The sequence below is a fragment of the Coenobita brevimanus genome, chromosome 59 (assembly GCF_032717465.1).
Source record: "Coenobita brevimanus isolate Jiangsu-jjx chromosome 59, ASM3271746v2, whole genome shotgun sequence".
NCBI lineage: Eukaryota > Metazoa > Arthropoda > Malacostraca > Decapoda > Coenobitidae > Coenobita > Coenobita brevimanus.
In genome coordinates, this window is record NC_137012.1 from 1881706 (window position 1) to 1900894 (window position 19189).

Sequence of the window (19189 nt, forward strand, 5' to 3'; positions counted from 1 at the left end):
GTTGTGCTTTTGTCGGTCGCTGGTTGGCGTCTTTGACCCAACCCAACTGATGTGATCCACGTCCCATACCTGCCGCTGCCTGCCTCAGTTGTTGTGTTGATGGTTGTGGTGATTAGAAGCATTTATTTACTTATTTCCTTGCTCCTCATTTCATATCAGAACTGGCAGTACTCGGTTCCAAACTAACTTTAGTTATGCCTAAGTACCCTGAAAGTGTTGTGGACACAAGAAAAGCATTTACAGTAATCACTCGATTATCCGGACAATCCATATTTGGACATGCTTCATATATGGACATTAGGCCCTGGACCGATTATTTCTATATCTGGATTTATTTGTCCGTATCCAAACACAAAAGTTCTGACATTGGCAGCTGGGCAGTTGACAGGTTCAAAAAATTGGTTAGGTGGCACACCAGCCTCTCTGTTCACACGTGGGTAATAGACCGAAACCCACAAGCTGAGCCCAAATGGCTGTCTGGACCCCTACCGAATTGTCAAAGTCCCTTGGCGACCCAGTTCACTCGGATGCTACCGGCTGCTTGTGGGTGATGGACCCAGACCCACAGGCTGAGCCAAATGGCTGTCCATATCCCTACCAAATGGTCAGAATCCCCTGGCCACTCAGATCACTTGGATACTAACAGCCGCACCTGAGTAATACAGACTGCAACCCACAAGCTGACTGAAAACACCCATCTGGCTCCTCACCAAACAGTCAGATTCCCCTGGCTGGCCAAATCAGTGTGAACGTACTAGTCTCGTGTGAGTAACACAGAGCTTAACCCACCAGCAGAGTAAAAGTGCTCATCTTTCCGCTCACCGAATGGTTAAAGTCCCCAAGCAGCTCTTGCTTCCCTGATCCCCCTGTCCCTCTGTCCTCCCCCACCCTAGTGTTGCTTGTCTGGCCTCCTACCCTCCCTGCATCGCCACCGTGAGTTATTAGTTTTTTGACGATATATTTGAATACTATTTGTTGTGTTGAAATTTCGAAAACACCAGAAGAAAGCTCATGCAATTCTGCATCCAGACATTTGCATAGCTCATGCACAGTGTGGGCAAAATTTTCTGCTGGATATTGGGGAGTTATGTGAAGGTATTTTTTTTACTCTTGAACAAGGTTATTCTCACTGCATATTTCTACTTTTACTCATCATTTTTTTTGTGTTTTAGCCAACGGCCATACCACATTGAGTACACCGCTTCCCGTCTGATCAGCGAAGTTAAGCAACGTTGGGTCTGGTTAGTACTTGGATGGGTGACCGCCTGGGAACACCAGATGCTGTTGGCATAACGTTCTCCCTGTGTGTCAAGTGGGGTTGATGGAGAATTAGTGCCCCTCCCTGTAAAACAATTAACTCTAAGCCCTTGGCCACCCAGTTTGGGATACATGGCGTCTGGCAATGAATGAATGATGAATTAGCTTACCTTATATTATAAACACCACTGAAGTTGATGGTATGCAGTTTATACCAGTATAACCAATTGCCGGGGACATATTTGGCTGTGGAAAAATTTTCCTTTGTGCCTTGGAAGCAGTCATCACTCTGTTGTTGTCCCAGAAACTTCTTGAAAACTTACGGTTCCCGAGAAGGTAAAAAATATTTATTGCAACCGTTGTCGTCATAGATTTTTTTGTGGACTTTTGTTGTTTATGCATTGCATTCTAGGATTATACTGGATATTCCCTTTTGTGTTTTGATGTCTAAGTACAGTTGAAAGACCAGAGAACACTGCCAAAATTAGGAGGGGCACTGTACATTATAGGTGGGATATTTGTGGATTTTTGTTGTTTATGCATTGTTTTCTGAGTGTCTAGCATTACACTGGATATTCCCATGTGTGTTTTGATGTCTAAGTTCACTTGAATGGCTGGAGAACACTGCCAAAATTAGGAGGGGTACTGTACATATGAGTTGGGTATAAGTAGGGTAATGGTACAGTAGAAGTTATTGCTCCATATCTGGCTTTTGCCCGTATCCGGACATGCCTTTGGCTCAATTATGTCGGATAATCGAGGGATTAATGTATTCCCAAGGAAAAAGTAAAATTATTGGACGAAGTGGGATGTGGTCTGGGAGCTTAAATGTGAACAAGAATAACATTCTGACAGTCAGATAAAATGATTGTCAGATACAATGAGTCGGATGCATTTACGATGTGGATAGTTTCTGTGTTGGAGAATGATAAAATAATAAAAAAATGTTAAAGATGAGGGAGCAACGTTGGGTCTGGTTAGTACTTGGATGGGTGACCGCCTGGGAACACCAGATGCTGTTGGCATAACATTCTCCCTACGTGTCAAGTGGGGTTGGTGGAGGATTAGTGCCCCTCCCTGTAAAACAATTAACTCTAAGCCCTTGGCCACCCCGTTTGGGATACATGGCGTCAGGCAATGAATGAACGAGGGACCAATAAAGTTTATGTTTTCGCATTTAGTGCATCCATCCATCCATCATCCAATCCTACGTCGCCCCAAGAGGAGCTTAGGAGCCTGGGGCTAGGCAGTTGGTCCTGACCTTTAAGATGAGAGTGACCAGCTTCACTCATCCCTGAGTGACATTACGTGAGCAATAAACCCCAACCATCCCTTGGATATAAACCCACACTGGTTTAATCCGATTGGAGCACCTTAATTACCCACTAAACCACCAGGCACCATAATTTGGTTATGTCATTACCACCCAGCATAGTAAATGGTTTCCTGGTGTACAGGGAACCATTTGGCTTCGTCACTCAGTGTAGAGTCACCCATAGGCAGAAGGAAGAAGAGAGAATGAAGGAAAGAGAGACAGAAGAGGGATTGTAAAGTCACCTGTAGGCAGAAGAAAGAGGAAAGAATGAAAGAAAGAAAGATGGAAGAAGAAGGAAGGAAGAGAGGAAAGTTCAGACACCCAAAGCAGCACTGCATTGAGTGAGTGGATGGTGAGTGCCCCCACCTGCCACATTTGGAGCCTTTATAACAAAATGAAATTCAAGTGCCCCTGAGTCCGATGTAGCAGATCTCTATCCATCATCCTATGCAGTACAGTATAATGAACTATCATATGTATACCATCTGCCAATTTCTTCAGATAATCCTCTAAAAACAAAACAAAAAACAAAATGAATCATACTGTACTCACCTGGTGTTGGCATCGATGGAGGATAAATACGCACAGATAAGTCCTTACTATACAGTAATCAGAGCACTGAGGAGTCACAAGATTAGTCACAGCACTACACAGTGAGTGAGTCATGGGAGGCCACAGATTAAGTCACAGCACTATTGTTTAGCCACTGTGTGGGTCACAAGATCAGAATGCGCAGATACATCCTCACTGTACGGCGTCCACAGGAGAGACTGAGAAAGCGGCGGTAGGCCTGGCGTGCCAGGTCGGCTGCTCCTGCAACGTATTGTGATTGGGTCACGCTTTGCAAAGTCTGCCCTTGTGCTGACTGGGTCCCATGTCTGAACCAGATGATGCACCTCTCTACCAGAAAGTGCATACTACTGCTAGTTACTGTACTTCCTATTTCTTAACCAAATATTCCTTAACTTCGCTGGAAATTGTTTCAGTAAAGCTAGGTGAAAAATGCCAGATATTGTGTTGGGCTGGATATTGCAGCGACAGATAATTGAGAGTTTATTGCAATTTACTCGCTGTTTTACTAAAACATGGTTAAATTTCACAGTCATATCATCTTTAATTCATTACCCAAGTCAAAGCATTAGTATAAACTTTGTTGTTTTTTCCTTTTCATCATCCAGACCTCCTTTCCCACCCTAGGGCGGCAGGGTGAGGAGTAGCAGCATCCAGACAGCCCAAGTTTGCCCACTCCAATGGACCATGTTTCCATTCACTCATCATTCAAGCCCCCAGAATCCTGGCTCTATTTGCTATGCCAAAAACTTTCACCACATTCTGCAGCCTCACATAAACGTATCCGATAGAGTCAGTGCGAATGCTGTCATGTTGAAAAGGGGTGCCATATCCCTGATCATGCATTTCTTCTAACAACATTCATCTAGCCAGCTCGATCTCTTGTCAGTCCCCCAGCCTCACCGACTTCGATACATCTCTTCCTCACACACTCATTCACCATATCCCTCCACCGTCTCCTTGGCCTGCCTTGCCTCCTCCCTCCTTCAGATTCGTTCAGATATACCTTTTTCACCACTCTATTGTTATCCATTCTCTCCACATGACCATTCCATCTCAGTACACTCTCTTCGGTTGTGGTGTCCTTAGACCTCCTCACTCCGCATCTGTCATGAATCACATTATTTTGAAACCTGTCCACTCTCTGTACCCCACTTACATTCCCCAGCAGTCCCATCTCCACTGCTGTCACTTTTGACTCTTCATTTTCATGCAACACCATAGTCTCACATCTATATGTTAAAGCTGGCACTGACACTCCTTCATGAAAGCCTCGTGCAGTGGCACCACTTAAGCCTCTGTTTCTTAGCAAGGCCTTCATAGCACCAGCTACCATCCTTCCTTGTGTCACTCAACTTTCCACTTCTTTTGCACATTTTCCTCTCTTTTCTGTCACTGTACTCATGTATTTGAACTCTCACCAATTCCAGTCCCTCTCCATTCATTGTAACACCACACTAGGAGTCACCTTCTCTCTCGATTACCATCACTTTACTCTTTTCTGCATTTACTCTCAAGGGACGACACTCACAGACATCAGCAAAACTCTACACTCATCTACCAAGCTCTTGTCCGGTATTTGCGAGTAGCACAACAAATTAGAGATATTCCATCAATTACCATTCATTACCAATGCCATCCCTCTATCCGTTACTCATGTTTTTTACTTCGCTCGTCACCCCATCCACATCTATATTCAACAACCTTGGGGGCATCACATGACCTTTTTGCACGTCCACATTGATCGTGAACTATTCACGTAGATGCCCATTTACCCATACACAAGTCTCACTACCGTCAAGAAACTCTTGACGGCACCTAGCAGCTTACCATCAACACCGTACATGTGCAAAACCTTCCTCAGTCATTCTATGTCTACATTGTCTAATGCTTTTTCCAGATCCATAAATGTCATAAACACCTTATAGTTTTTCTCACAAGCCTTCTCCACTATCTGTCTCACTGCAAGTATTTGATCCACACATCCTCTGCCACTCCTAAAGCCACCCTGTTGATCACTCACTAGGACTTTTGATAGCTGTCTTACTTTCTCTATAATGATTCCTTCATATACCTTCTGTACAACACTCAATAAACTTGTGTCACAATACTTGCACTCACTTTGCTCACCTTTATTTTTGTACAGGGTACTATCACAGCCTTTTTCCACTCTGCTGGCACAGTTTCACTCATCCATGCCTCCTTACATATCTCCAACAAGCACTTCATTATGCTCTTTCCACCACACTAAATCATCTCTGCATACACCTCATCAGCCCCAGCTGCATTCCATTTTTTAGCCGCTTCAGAGCATTCTTCACCTGTGCAAATGTCACGTTTCCTGGCACTGCACTCTTTCTCTGCACACCCTTAAAACCAGTCATGTTTACAGCTGCTCTGCTCTCTCCATTTCCATTCATCAGGCTTTCAAAATAATCTTTACATCTGGTCCTTACTTCATCCCTGTGGGTTAATAATCAACCACTTAACATCCTTCACACTTTCACATTTCTTTCCGCCCTCACTTCTACATTTCTGCACGATTTCCAGGATAACCTCCTATTTTCAGAGTAGTTTGCATTTATTTTTCTTCCTAGCTCATCATTTACCTCCTCCTTTTTCCTCTTCGGTAGTCTCTTTACGTGCTTCTTGCTCTCAGTATATTCAGTTTTTATTTCATTTGAACCCCTCTTCTATAACCACTCTAGCCACTTCATCCCCTTTTCCTCCACTGCTCTTTTAACCTCTTCACCACACCATGCCATACCTTTCTTCTTTCTTGTTACCCATGCCACACCACTTACTGCCTAAGCATTCCTAACTAAGCAGTCCCTGTATGCATTCCACAGGCGGTCCAGATCCATTTCATTCCAATTCACTGATTTCAACTCCTCCCCTACTTTGGTTCTGTATTCATCTACCACTTCTTTGATCCTCAGCTCCTAGACTTTCATTTACTTTGTACTATTGCACCATGTTCAAGCCCATGCTTTATCATGACAGCTGAATAACTTATTCATTTTGCAGTTTTGTTTGTTACTTCATATTGCTCTGTATAAGCAGATATTTCAGGCTATAAATTTTATTGCATAATGGATAGGATATACAAAGATCATAGCTCATGGAATACGGTACACCCTCTCAAATCCAAAAATATAACTTCCCAAAACTGCCTCTTTCCAAAGTATATTTTGATGAAGTAAATGGGTGTTGATATCATCTGTCCTCGCACAGTGTACAAAGGTCTTGTTATTCATGACTAATTGATTGTGGACCCCACCGTCCTCATGAGACTCGCAAACTTAAGAAACTTGAACAGCTAATTCTTTGAGGGAAAAGCCGGCAGGTTCTGGGTTCTGAGAGTATCTACTCCCACAGCTATTAACCCCCCCTTCCTACTTAGCCATCCCTTAAGTTCTGACACTTTTGGCCATTTCATATATCAGTAAAAACAGCATTAGTTTAAGAAGATTTTGATTATTTCCATTTTGCAGCTGGTGGAACATCCTGCCAATTCAGCTGGTGAAACTCTTGGTGTTCCTGGTGACGGGTGGCCCAGGCTTGATAAAGGAAGCGTTGGCACACATCAGGGAAGAGAGAGAGCGCAAGCAGAGGGAGAAGGAAGAACAGGAGGAGGAAGAAAAGAGAAGACAAGAGGAGGTAAGGATGAAGAGAAGAGGAGGAGGAAAGGAGGAGACAAGAAGAGGTGAGGACAAAGAGAAGAGGAGGTGAGAAAGAGATGGTAGAAGAAGAGGTAAGAGTAAAGAGGAGGAACATGACAAGGAGGAGGAGGAAAAGAGAAGTCAAGAAGAGGTAAGGATGGAAGTAAAGTAAGTGTTAGAATAAGGGGTTGAAGCAGGTTGATAGAAGAAAAGAAAAGAAAGAAAATGGTGTATGTGACATAGAGAAAGATCAGCAAGAGGAGACGTGACAAAGAAAGTGAAAGTGGACTGGAGAAAGAAGAATTGGGGAAAGAACTCAGTTCTGAGATAAAAACAAAAAGTATGGTGTGCATGGTAATAAAACCTCATTTTAGCAGACCATCAGTGTTTTGAACTTTGTTAAAAACTACCTTACAGTAATAGATACCTTAAACCGATCAGTATACTGTATGATATCTTTCAGTTTCATTCCTAGGAATATGTTTGGAATGTGGAGAGTGGACAGGATAAGGAATAATGTGATATATTTATGTGGAGTAAGGAAGTTTGTGGACACAAGTGATATGGTGTTCTGAGATGGTATGGTTGTGTGGAAAGAATGGGTGTAAATAGGATGGTGAAAAGGATTATTTCAGAGTTTGAAGGTGGAAAGAGGCATGGCAGGCCAAGAAGGTAGACAGATATGGCAAATGGTTATTCTAGAAGGTGAGTTGATGAAACTTGGGTAATGCCTGAATTGAGCTGTATGGAAAAGTATATGATAAAGGTCTGGCACCCCTGTTTTTTTTTTTTCCTGTTGAAGTGGTAATTGTCAGATTGCTTCAAGCTGATAGGAAATGTAAAGTGCTTAAGTGTGTATGTTTATGCCTGTGAGATGTAGTTTAGTGAATAATTAATGCCCTTCAATCAGGTTGAGCCAGTGCAGGTTTATATCCAAGGGGTGGTTGGAGTTCATTGCTCATGTAATGCCACTCAGGGATGGATGAGGCTGGTCACTTTCATTTTAAATGTCAGGACCAACTTGCCTAGCCCCAGACTTCTGTGCTCCTCATGGGGCAACATAGAATTGGATGATGGATTGATGGATGGAGTGAATGAGTGTGGCCCATTTCATTGTGCATAATTTTGTTAGTCGTTCATTTATCAGGCTCTTTTCTTGCTCGCAAAGTCTTACCTCCCCTCATGCTTAGGTGGGAAAAGGGGTCTGGCTGATGATGGTGATGATAATGATGATTTATTGATTTTGTCTAGTTGATACTTTAATATCACGGTATTTTGTGGGTGTCTTTGTTTTACATGATACCCACTTGAGTACTTATTCATTCATTGCCAGATGCCATGTATCCCAAACGGGGTGGCCAAGGGCTTAGAGTTAATTGTTTTTACAGGGAGGGGCACTAATCCTCCACCAACCCCACTTGACACGTAGGGATGCCAACAGGATCTGGTGTTCCCAGGCAGTCACCCATCCAAGTACTAACCAGACCCAACGTTGCTTAACTTCGCTGATCGCATGGGAAGCGGTGTACTCAACGTGGTATGGCCGTTTTACTTACAAAAGTTTAAAATATTGTAATAAAAATGTTAACATCCCATGACCCTTGTCATTAGGTCTAATGATGGAATGGGGAGTTCTAAAATGTTGCACATAAAAATGTGGATTCTAACCCTGGTGCTGTTGTTCATACTGAGACTGCAGTTTCCTTGCACATTCAGCAGCTGATGTTCTCTTAGTTCCACTTTGATGGTTAACATGAGATATTGCAGTTTGCTTGGGTTCTTCTTCCATCTTCGGCTCTCTCATGATCTTGCGAGAGAAACTTAGATTTAAAAACAGATTGTTGCAAGCCCAAAACTCAGACTTTACTTGTAGGAAGTTAATTTGGAGACTGTCCACTGCTGATGGTCCTACCTAAGAAAACATAGTTTCCTATTCTTTCTTAGGTCACACTGTTTAAATCTGCTCACACTGAAAGGAGTGGCTGCTTCCCGTTTTCTACAAGTGGAATAGAGATTGTCTTGCACATGGAGGATGAAATAAGGGAATCTGCAATGCACTTTCTGTAAAGAGCAGCCATAACCCTGACCACTCTGGGGGGTGGTCACCAGACCCTCTGAAACATTTTTACTGAACACAAGAAGTAACGTAACCATCCTCAGTTCTCACTCTCGGATTATTCCTCCTGCTACCACTTATTACACCTTTGTGGTGGTGTAGGTGGCATCCAGTTTTACTAAGGATGCCACAAAAATTATTATACATGTATTTTTATTTATTATTTTTTATTCAGTGCGCCAGTTTGACACTGAGGGTTAGGATTCTTTTTGTGACTATACACAGTGCTTAGTTCGGTAGCAACCAGGGGCCCACAGGGGAGGAGCTAAAACACTCTAAACAGTGACAGAGGAGATAATGAGCTGCATAACATGATGGAATGAGAAGATTAGCAATATACAGTAATCACTCAAATATCCGGACGCCCAATATCCGAACATCCCCACTATCTGGACATAAGAATGTTTCATACTGTACCTTTTTCCATACAATACTTACCTCATTTCACTCTTTAATGTCCTTTATTGGTGTGAGTAGGGTGTTAGGAGCTATGCATGTGCAGTAGGAAGGTGTTTTTCTGAGTTAGGCAAGGTTAGGGTCCATAAGTACCAGTCCAGGAGCCAGTCACCAGAATGTTTATTATTGTATGAACCTACTTCTAAACCCTCTTTTTATGTTTCTTTTGCATTTATTTCAGTCATTTATTTGCCTTATTGATGTGATTTGGGTGTTAAATAGGTGCTATGCATGTCCAGAGGGAGTTGTATAGGTGCTTCTCTGAGTTAGGGTCCATAAGTACAAGTCCATAAGCTGGGGCCCAATATCCGGACAGAACCAATATCCGGACCTACCTATGGCTCTATTACGTCGGATATTGGAGTGATTACTGTACTGTATGATCACCCGATTAAACGGATGCTCTGTATACGGACATTCTCTGTATCCGAACGTTAGGCCTTGGCTTAATATGTCCATATCTGGATTTCTTTGTCTGGTTGGGCAGCTGGCCAGCCTCTCTGACAGTGCACGGTTAATAGACTGCAATCCACCAGCTGAGCAAAAATGGCCATGCGCTTCCTCACCGAATGGTTAAAGTACCCTGGGGGCCCAAATCACGCGTCCACTTTTGGCTGGGTATGAGTAATACAGACCCTAACCCACAAGCTGAGCAAAAATGGCTGTCCGCCTTTCTGCCGAATGATCAAAGTTGCCTGGCTGGCCCCCCGAGCCGAGCTGTGTGCTGTTAAAAGAACGTAACCCTCCAGCTGAGCAAAAATGGCTGTCCACCTCCCTATGAGCTCATAGTTGCCTGGCTGGCCAGTAGGGATATGGCAATGCTGTGTTCAGTGGCGGGTACTGCACGTCCCAACTCATTTTCCAGTTCCAACGGTAGGAGGAGGAAGAGGAGTTTTCCGATGTTTATTGAGTGAATAAATGGGCAATACCAGTGATTAAATTTAGATACGCTACTGATTAGAGATGTGCCAATACCAAGATATTGGCCGATACCGATACCGATACCAATACTCCGATACTAACTAATGACCGATACTTTGCCGATACTGATACTGATTCTTTTTTATTTTGATTTTATTTGATTGGAAGTCAGGTATAATTATTCCCTTATACAAAGGAAAAGGGGAAAAAGAAGTGTGTGGTAATCATAGGGGCATTTGTCTTCTTAGTATAATAGGAAAAGTGTATGGTAGGATACTTATTGACAGAGTTAGAGAAAGAACAGAGAAATTAGTTGGAGAAGAACAGGGAGGCTTTAGGAAGGGAAGAGGTTGTGTAGATCAGATATTCATTCTTAGATCTTTAGTGGAAAAGTTTCTAGAGAAGGGAAAGAAGTTGTATGCGGCTTTCATGGATTTGGAGAAAGCTTATGACAGGGTGGATAGACAAGGATTGTGGAAAGTATTAAGAATATATGGAGTAGATTGAAAGTTGTTGAATGCTGTGAAGAGTATGTATGATGGTGCTAAGGCTGCAGTGCGTGTGGATGGTGAACTAAGTGAATTTTTCTCTTTGGAGGTTGGGTTGAAACAGGGATGTGTCATGTCTCCATGGTTGTTCAATCTGTTCATGGATGGGGTAATAGAAGGGGTACAAGGTAGGGTAGTGGATGTTGGAGTGGCCCTGGTGAGAGAGGATAGTGTTTGGAAACTCCCTGTACTGTTGTTTGCAGATGATACTGTGTTGTTGAGTGAAGACGAAGGGGAGCTGCAAGGCTTGGTGGATGAGTTTGGGAGAGTGTGCAAGAAACGGAATCTAAAGGTGAATGTAGGGAAGAGTAAAGTGATGGTCTTTGAGAGAGGTGAAGTCAGTGAATGTACAGCGAGGTTGGATGGTGAGGAATTGGAAAATGTGAGTACGTTTACTTAAACGTACTCACATTTTCCAAGTACTTACTTGGGTAGTGTGATGAGTAAGGATGGAGGTTTGGAGGGTGAAGTGCTTGAAAGGGTACAGCAGGGAAGAAAGGTTGCTGGTTCTTTGAAAGCAGTGATAAGAAACAGGGAAGTGAGCATGGAAGTGAAAAAGTTACTACATGACAGTATTGTGATACCAACTCTAACGTATAGAAGTGAAGCTTGGACGTTGTTGGAAGGACACAAGTCAAGAGTGAGAGCAGTGGAAATGAGTTATTTAAGAGGGGCCTGTGGAATCACATGGAGAGACAGGCTGATGAATGAGGATATAAAGGAGCGTTGTGGTGTGGATGTGGATGTGGATGTGATAGGAAGTGTTATGAAGAACACACTGAGGTGGTTTGGCCATGTGGAGAGGATGGAGGGTGAAAGACTGACGAAGAGAGTGTATGTGACTGAGGTGGAGGGGAGAAGAGGGAGGGGGAGGCCGAGGATGAGATAGAGGGATGGAGTGGAGAGGTATATGAGAGAGGGGGGTGTGAGTTGGGAGCAGGGCAGTGTAATGGCAGGGGACAGGACGACGTGGAGGCGATTTGTTTGTGGCCACCCCAAACGGGATTGAGGCGTCTGGCAATAGATAGATAGATTTTATTCTGATTTATGTAATGCCGGTAACGTGAGTGTTGTTAATGCAGCAGCAGTATAGTAATCGATATATAATATTAATATATGATAATGTTACATCATACATGTAATTATAATGTAATATAATATCATAACCATCTGTTTTTCAGTGTCATGGAACATGAGTGTCTTGAATCACATTATAAACCAGAAAAGTATCGAAGTATCGGCCATATTTTTACCTTCTGATACCGATACTGATATTACAAAAAAAAAGACCGATACTGCCGATACCGATATCGGTATATCCCTAATACCGATTACTTTGTTGGCCAGCATCAGTGGTATCGATTATCGATACCAGTATCTAGGTAGTTTCATATTTAATACCTTTTCAGTCTGATGAATTATCTAAGAATTTGATAAAATTACTCACAACAGGCTCAGTCCGCGTTAAAATAATTATATTTTAGGGGAATATGAACACCAGAACTGCCTTTCAATGTGCTAATAATCTTAAAATCATTACTTCCTATTGAAATAGTATTTTTGAAAATATATTTTCAGTTAATTGGAAAGTCAATTTTAGTACTCATAATAATCGATACCTAGCCATCAGTATCGCTACTTGCAGATAAACAGTATCGAAAGTACAGTAAAAGTCCTTTAATCCGAACACTGATAATCCGAAAATCCCATCCATCCATCCATCCATCTTCCAATCCTACGTTGCCCCATGAGGAGCATAGGAGCCCGGGGCTAGGCAGTTGGTCCTGACATTTAAGATGAGAGTGACCAACCTCACTCATCCCTGAGTGGCATTACGTGAGCAATAACAGTAATCTGAATTTTTGAAGAAGGCTGAGAAAAACTCCTAAAGTAAAAAAATAAAAATAAATAAAAAAATTTAAATTTGGCGCCAAATGCACCTAAATGCCTAGTGATGTGGTCATGGATCAGATAGTGCATGGACTGGTAACTCCTCATAAACAACTGACCACTTCTGGATGTGTACCTTAGGTTTAAGGAATTTTCCACAGTAATACATATTGCTTTTACAATACGTGCATATTAATATTAACGCCTGACTTACTCTCTCTAAATGGATTTACCTGCCTACAGCTGCTGTTTTCAACACTATGCATTACTGGTGAGTTAAACGGTTTCGGGACAATTTTCCGTCAAGTCAATTCGCTGTCACAACGGTAACAAGATAATTCGCCGTCAGTACAATTCGCACCCTGGACGATTGCCCGTCATTCTATAAAAATACTTATTATTGAGTAATTGATACTTTAATAACTAATTTTCAGGGGGATCTGTCAAAGTCTGTGTTCATTCAGTAGCGTAGGCTTTGGATATCATTTGTAAGTTGCACTTTTAGACAATAATTAACTTGTTTCTACCTCGCTGTAGTTGACTTTGAATTATGTTCTATCGTCACCCATAGCTGTCTTCATTAACTTCCATTGGTACTACATCCTGGGTATATTTTAAAATGAATTGAAGAGGTACAAGTACATTATTCAAAAACTAGTGTACTTGCTAAATAAACTGATATGTAAATAAATGACAGGGAATCGTCCTGACAGCAAAAGTCCTGAGGAGGAATCGTCCATATTTTGACAGCAAATTGTCTGACCCTCAGAACCAGTTAAACAACCCATAACATCTCTTTAATTTACCAGTTACAGTTTGTGTCTTCAGTAATACATTATTAAGTAAAAAATTTGTGTAATACGTAATGTAGTAATGCAGTATTAAGTAAAAAATTTGTGTAATACGTAATGTCAATATGTACCATGTTGTATTATGAATGAATGAAAAGTGATCCATTCAGTAAAATTTCAGTTTAAACGTGAATTGTCTTAAGGGTCCCACCCAAAAATCCAAAAAAATCTGATGATCCGTATGATTCTCGGTCCAATGCTGTTCAGATTAACCCCTAAAACGCGGATTGTCGCATTTGCGACGGTCGGCCCAAAGGGCAGAACGGCGGGTCGTCGCGTTTGCGATTTAAGTTAATTTTGAATAACCGCGGGCAAGCATGCTCCAGCTGGTATTGTCTATCAGTCCCGCCACCTGTGAGCTACGTTTAGCACACTTGACCTTTGTACTACTGACCTCGGTTGTTGCCAAGTCTCATTTTTTTTACCCACCGACGCACCGATGCATGGCCCTCCCTCGTCGTGCGATATGGCAACGCGCGGACGGCAGATACGTGTCAATCTGCGCCGTCATCTCGCAAGCACTTTTTGCTATTGGGAAACGCTTGTTTCCCCAGTTGTCACACTGTCATTTTTTCGCGCGGTTTGCCCCAGATTAGCGTCAGTCCACGCAAATCTGCCACGGTGACACCATGTCAAACTCGAGCTCTTCTGGTTCTGTGCCTTCTAGCCCTCCGAAAAAGGGTTTTGTGACCTCAACCCCCTTCAAAACTTTACCAGTGACTACCAAGGGGCTAAGTGACTCTGCAATAGCCTCAGAACTGTTGAAAGCCTCAATGGACTATGGCAGTGACGTGGGTGTTTGGTTGAGCCTGGCTGAATCAGAGACACAATCTAGTGCTGATTCAGGCCCTGAAGTGATTCTTTCTGTGCCGGAGGAGACTGTGTCTGTGCCCAGCACCTCAACAGGGAAGGCCCCGGTGAAAAGGGGCCTCGAATATGGGAAGGGGGAAAAAAGGAAGAGGAGCGGAGACCTCAGTGCACCGCCATTGTCCCCTACGCCACGTCACGCCACCGCAAGCCCGCCACGTACTCCCAGCCCTGTTCTCTCGTCCTCCTTGTCTGCTGTCCTGTCTCCTGAGTCGTCGGAGTCTCCTTCACCACCGAGAAAGGGAAGTAAACGAGCAATTTTACGTTTGAGAGGTTATCGTAGGCCTAGTGTTCGTGTAAGTAAAGTTAAGTCCCCTAGGCTAACTCGCACTAGGCAACTCAGGAGTCACGCCACCGCGGGTGACCTTGACCCAAGTGATAATGTCCCTCCCACCACCACCACCACCACCACCACCACAACACCAACACGGCCTGGGATAGCCTCTCCCTTACCTACTATTGCCCAGCCTGCCTCACCCACTCCCACACGACCTGCCTCACCCCCCGCCGCCCCAAGCACCTCCCAGCCTAGGCAGGGAACGCTAGATGCTTTCGTGTGGTCAGAGGGATCAGATTTTGTGCCTGAGGATCTGCCCTTTGACGACAGTGAGTGTGGACTTCAGGCTGACTTCCCTGTGGACGACGATGGTGAATGCGTTGACTACCTGTTGGCCTTCCTTGACGACGAGGTTATGGAGCACATCTGTACCGAGACAAACAGGTACGAGGGGCAATGTGCGCCAGTTCGCGAAGGAGAAGGTGAGGCGGCCACGCCATCCACGTCGCGGATGGCATCATGGGTGCCTCTTACGATCCGCGAGCTTTCTGTATTTATTGGATTGATGTTGCTAATGCCGCACAACTGGAAACATAAGTTAGAAGAATACTGGACTTCCGACAAGCTGTGCCCAACACCCATATTCAATAAATACATGAGCCGCGATCGTTTTAGGCAGCTGATGACTTATCTTCACTTCGCGAACAATGATGAGCCTTCCCAAACTGACCCATTATGGAAAGTGAGGGGAATCCTGAACATGATCAAAGATAAGTTTACGAGGTTCTTGCGCCCGTTCAAGAAAGTCGTGATTGACGAGTCTTTGGTATTGTTCAGGGGCCATCTTCGGTTCGTCCAGTACATTCCAAGCAAACGCCACCGCTTTGGAATCAAGTTTTTCGTGCTGTGCGACTACAAGACGGGGTTCATCCTTGACTTCGTCATTTACACCGCCAGCAATGTCGATTTGGATAAGACTGACCCCCTTGGATTCTCTGGTTCTGTGGTGAAAGTGCTTTTGGAAAAGTACTTTGGCGAGAATCATGTCCTGTATACGGACAATTACTATACCGCTCCAAAACTCGCCAAGTACCTTTCTGAACACGGCGTCGGCTCCTGTGGCACTGTCAGAAGTAAAAGGGCACATTACCCTGCCTTCCCCGAGGCTGAAAAGTCAAAGCGGGGAGACGTGCACCTGAAGAAATCTGACAAGATGCTTGCGATCAGGTGGCATGATAAGAGAGTCGTGAACATGCTCACCACAGTACACAAGAGTGAAATGCTGGCAACAGGGAAGGTCGACAGAAGGACTGGCGAGCCTGTGATGAAGCCTGATGCTGTCATTGACTATAACGTCAATATGCGGCTGGTGGACAAGTCTGATATGATGATTGGAGAGATTGACTGTCTGAGGAAAAATCGTCGTTGGTACGGGAAGGTGTTCTTGCACTTGATTGATATGTGCATGTTGAACGCCTTCATCCTGTATAAAATCAAGAACAGGAAGCCAGCCAACTACTCTCTCAGATGATTTTCCAAGACTTGTGTCTACCAGCTGCTTCAGCGTTACGGCCAGGTGCTTTCTACAGGTCCAAACGCCACCCTCACACACCTCCAGACCGCCTACAGTGTATGGCCTACCTTCAACGACACCGCCTGGAGCCACTGCCAGCCACTGCAAAGAGGGGGAAAGCACTGAGGAGGTGTCATGTGTGCAGCCACACTACCAGGCAGGAAAGAACTTTTAGGCACACCTCCTTGCAGTGCAAAGAGTGCAAAGTTCCCCTCTGTGCTTACCCGTGTTTCTTTGACTACCACAGCCTAAGTAGATTTTGAAAATTCATTCATTCATTCATTGCCAGACGCCATGTATCCCAGACGGGGTGGCCAATGGCTTAGAGTTAATTGTTTTACAGGGAGGGACACTAATCCTCCACCAACCCCACTTGACACGTAGGGATGCCAACAGCATCTGGTGTTCCCAGGCGGTCACCCATCCAAGTACTAACCAGACCCAGTTTTCTTTTACGTGCTGACAGTGACAGCCTGATGAGTGTAAATTAGTGTATGTACTTGTAAAAGCACTGACAGTTACAGTGTTTTTTGGTGTAAATAATTGTACATAGTAATAATATAAGTATTGCGAGTGACAGTCACTCCAGTGTAAAAAGATGAAAGCATATTTTCCTATTCTATGTTCTGACAGTGACAGTTTTTTGTGTATAAAATATTATTTTTATAACACTGGACAGTGACACTGATGAATAAGGCAAAAAAAAAAACAGATACAGTGAAAGTGAGCGATAGAAATGAAGTGCGAGTGGCCGACAGGAGCGAGAATAAAGTGCCTGCCGTAAGGCTGAATAAACTTGCGCCACGGTGGTCTTCCTCAGTCCCAATCCACAATACTGGCAGTGACATTGATTTTTATGGCCGTAATAGTGACAGGCAAACGTTTGCGAAGTCCTATGATGGAAAAAAAAGGAGTATACGTGTTTTTTGCCGAGAAAAGGCAAATGTGACAATATTGACGGGAAGATCGCCACCGCGCTGCATGTCGGCCGTGCGCTCCGTCCATTTTAGCCTTATTTTCAGTTCTTATTTACAAATACGGATTCCAAACAACCTGTACGTTGTTGTATAAAGTGTACTGTGACAGATTGAGGCTGTGGTAGAAAGAAAACCGGGTTTCTGGAGGTGTGAGAGTGAAGACTTTGTTACCCAACTTTGCAAGTCTTCACAAGTCCTTTGGTAGTCAACGAAGGCTCAACATGTGGCTCAGGAGATAGCTGAATGTAAGTAATATATGCCATAAAAATTTTAAAGCTCTAGGGTTAATCTATGATTTTTGGCAAATATTTTTCCACAGGTACTCAGGCCCCGCTACAACCCCGCCACAGCGGGGGGATTGCCCGTACACAGCCGCGTTTTAGGGGTTAATGGACGTTTACTATATTGATATTTTGGTATCGATATAGCCACCACTAGTGATTACGTTTACCACTAGACCACACGGGATTACTGTACACCAGCTGGAGGCTAATGGGTTACGATGCCTTTCTGCCGTTCATTGGGTGGTAAGTACTGTACAGTACAGTACTTTATTAAAATATTTTTTTCAACTTTCATTATCTTCGTTTATTTATTCGTGGATTTTTGTTCTTTATGCATTGTTTTTTTAGTGTCTAACATTATATTGGATATTCCCATGTGTATTTTGATGTCTAAATAACTGAAAGACCAAAGAACATTGCCACAATTAAGAGGGATACTGTATGTATAGGTAGGGTATATATGGATTTTTATTACTTATGCATTGTTTTCTAAGTATCTAGCATTATATTGGATATTCCCATGTGTGTTTCAGTTTCTAAATAACTGAAAGACTGAAGAACACTGCCACCCTTAGGAGGGACATTGTACATATAGGTAGGTTATTGGTAGGTAGGGTCTTGCTCCCTATCCAGATTTTTTCCATATCCAGACGTACTGATGGCTATGTTACATCGAGTAATCGAGGGATTACTCTATATATGTACACAATACACACATACATCCGTGCACTATTATTATTTGTACAATATTTTCTTGCAGGAGGAGAAACGAAAAGAGAAAAAAGCTAACAGAAAGGAAAATCGAAAGAGGATAAACATGCTGCCAGATTTCTCTAATGGTGACTGTATCCTAGAAGCAGTGGATGGACCAAACTCAGAAGGACAGGTGAGCATAATGTACTCGTAATGATGTAATGAATTTCATACCCTTAAAGCGACGTATTATGTCACTGTACAAGCTTCACCTGATGAAATGTTATGGTTCGTTTTCGTTCGTTTTCGTTCGTTTTTAAAGGCTCCAACATGCTTGCATGTGTCGGCCTTGGTCACCTAATGGCGGCTCTCCATGCTGCACGATCCATTGCAGCCTCCCTGTTCAGTCCCTTAACCCTAAGGTCACACTTAATGACCTCGTCCCATGTCTTTCTCGGTCTACCCCTCATAACCCCACCCCCAATATTAACACTTCTCACCTTCCTCACCCAACTATCATCCCCCATCCTCTCCACATGTCCAAACCACCTCAATCTACCTCTCCTCATCACAACACCAATACACTCCAGTCCCATCCTACCTCTCAACTCTTCCATTGTAAACCCAGCCCCTCCAGGCCTTGGACGCAGGGACGCACTGCACATCCACCTAATCATTGTCATTTCTGTACGTCTGAGCCGGCGAATGTCTTCCTCCTTCACTGCCCAGGTCTCACTGCCATACAGCATTACACTCCTAACACACGCTGCATACAAAGACCCCTTAGCACGTAGGGAGAGCCCCGTCAATGTCAGGAGAGGCAAGAGCTCCCTGAACTTCTTCCAACCACTTCTCACCCTAGCCACAGAGTTAGCTCCAGCCCCACCTCCAGCACACAACATGTCTCCTAAATAACAAAACTCTTCCACACA

The 19189-nt window shown here is 43.6% G+C and overlaps 1 protein-coding gene, 1 non-coding gene and 1 pseudogene across 2 annotated transcripts in view; 2 read left to right on the top strand and 1 right to left on the bottom strand.

Annotated features, from left to right (window-relative positions):
- LOC145402859 (uncharacterized protein F54F2.9) overlaps positions 1 to 19189 on the top strand; it is a 98580-nt gene that overhangs the window by 27637 nt on the left and 51754 nt on the right. Inside the window, exons 5-6 of the mRNA XM_080274767.1 lie at positions 6637 to 6802; positions 18325 to 18450. Coding sequence (XP_080130893.1) covers positions 6637 to 6802; positions 18325 to 18450 — 292 coding nt within the window. The remainder of the gene's footprint in view (positions 1 to 6636; positions 6803 to 18324; positions 18451 to 19189) is intronic.
- On the top strand, positions 1172 to 1290 carry LOC145402952 (5S ribosomal RNA). The gene has a single exon (XR_013897890.1). It is a non-coding gene; the product is annotated as a 5S ribosomal RNA (ribosomal RNA).
- LOC145402984 (5S ribosomal RNA) lies at positions 8237 to 8355 on the bottom strand (annotated as a pseudogene).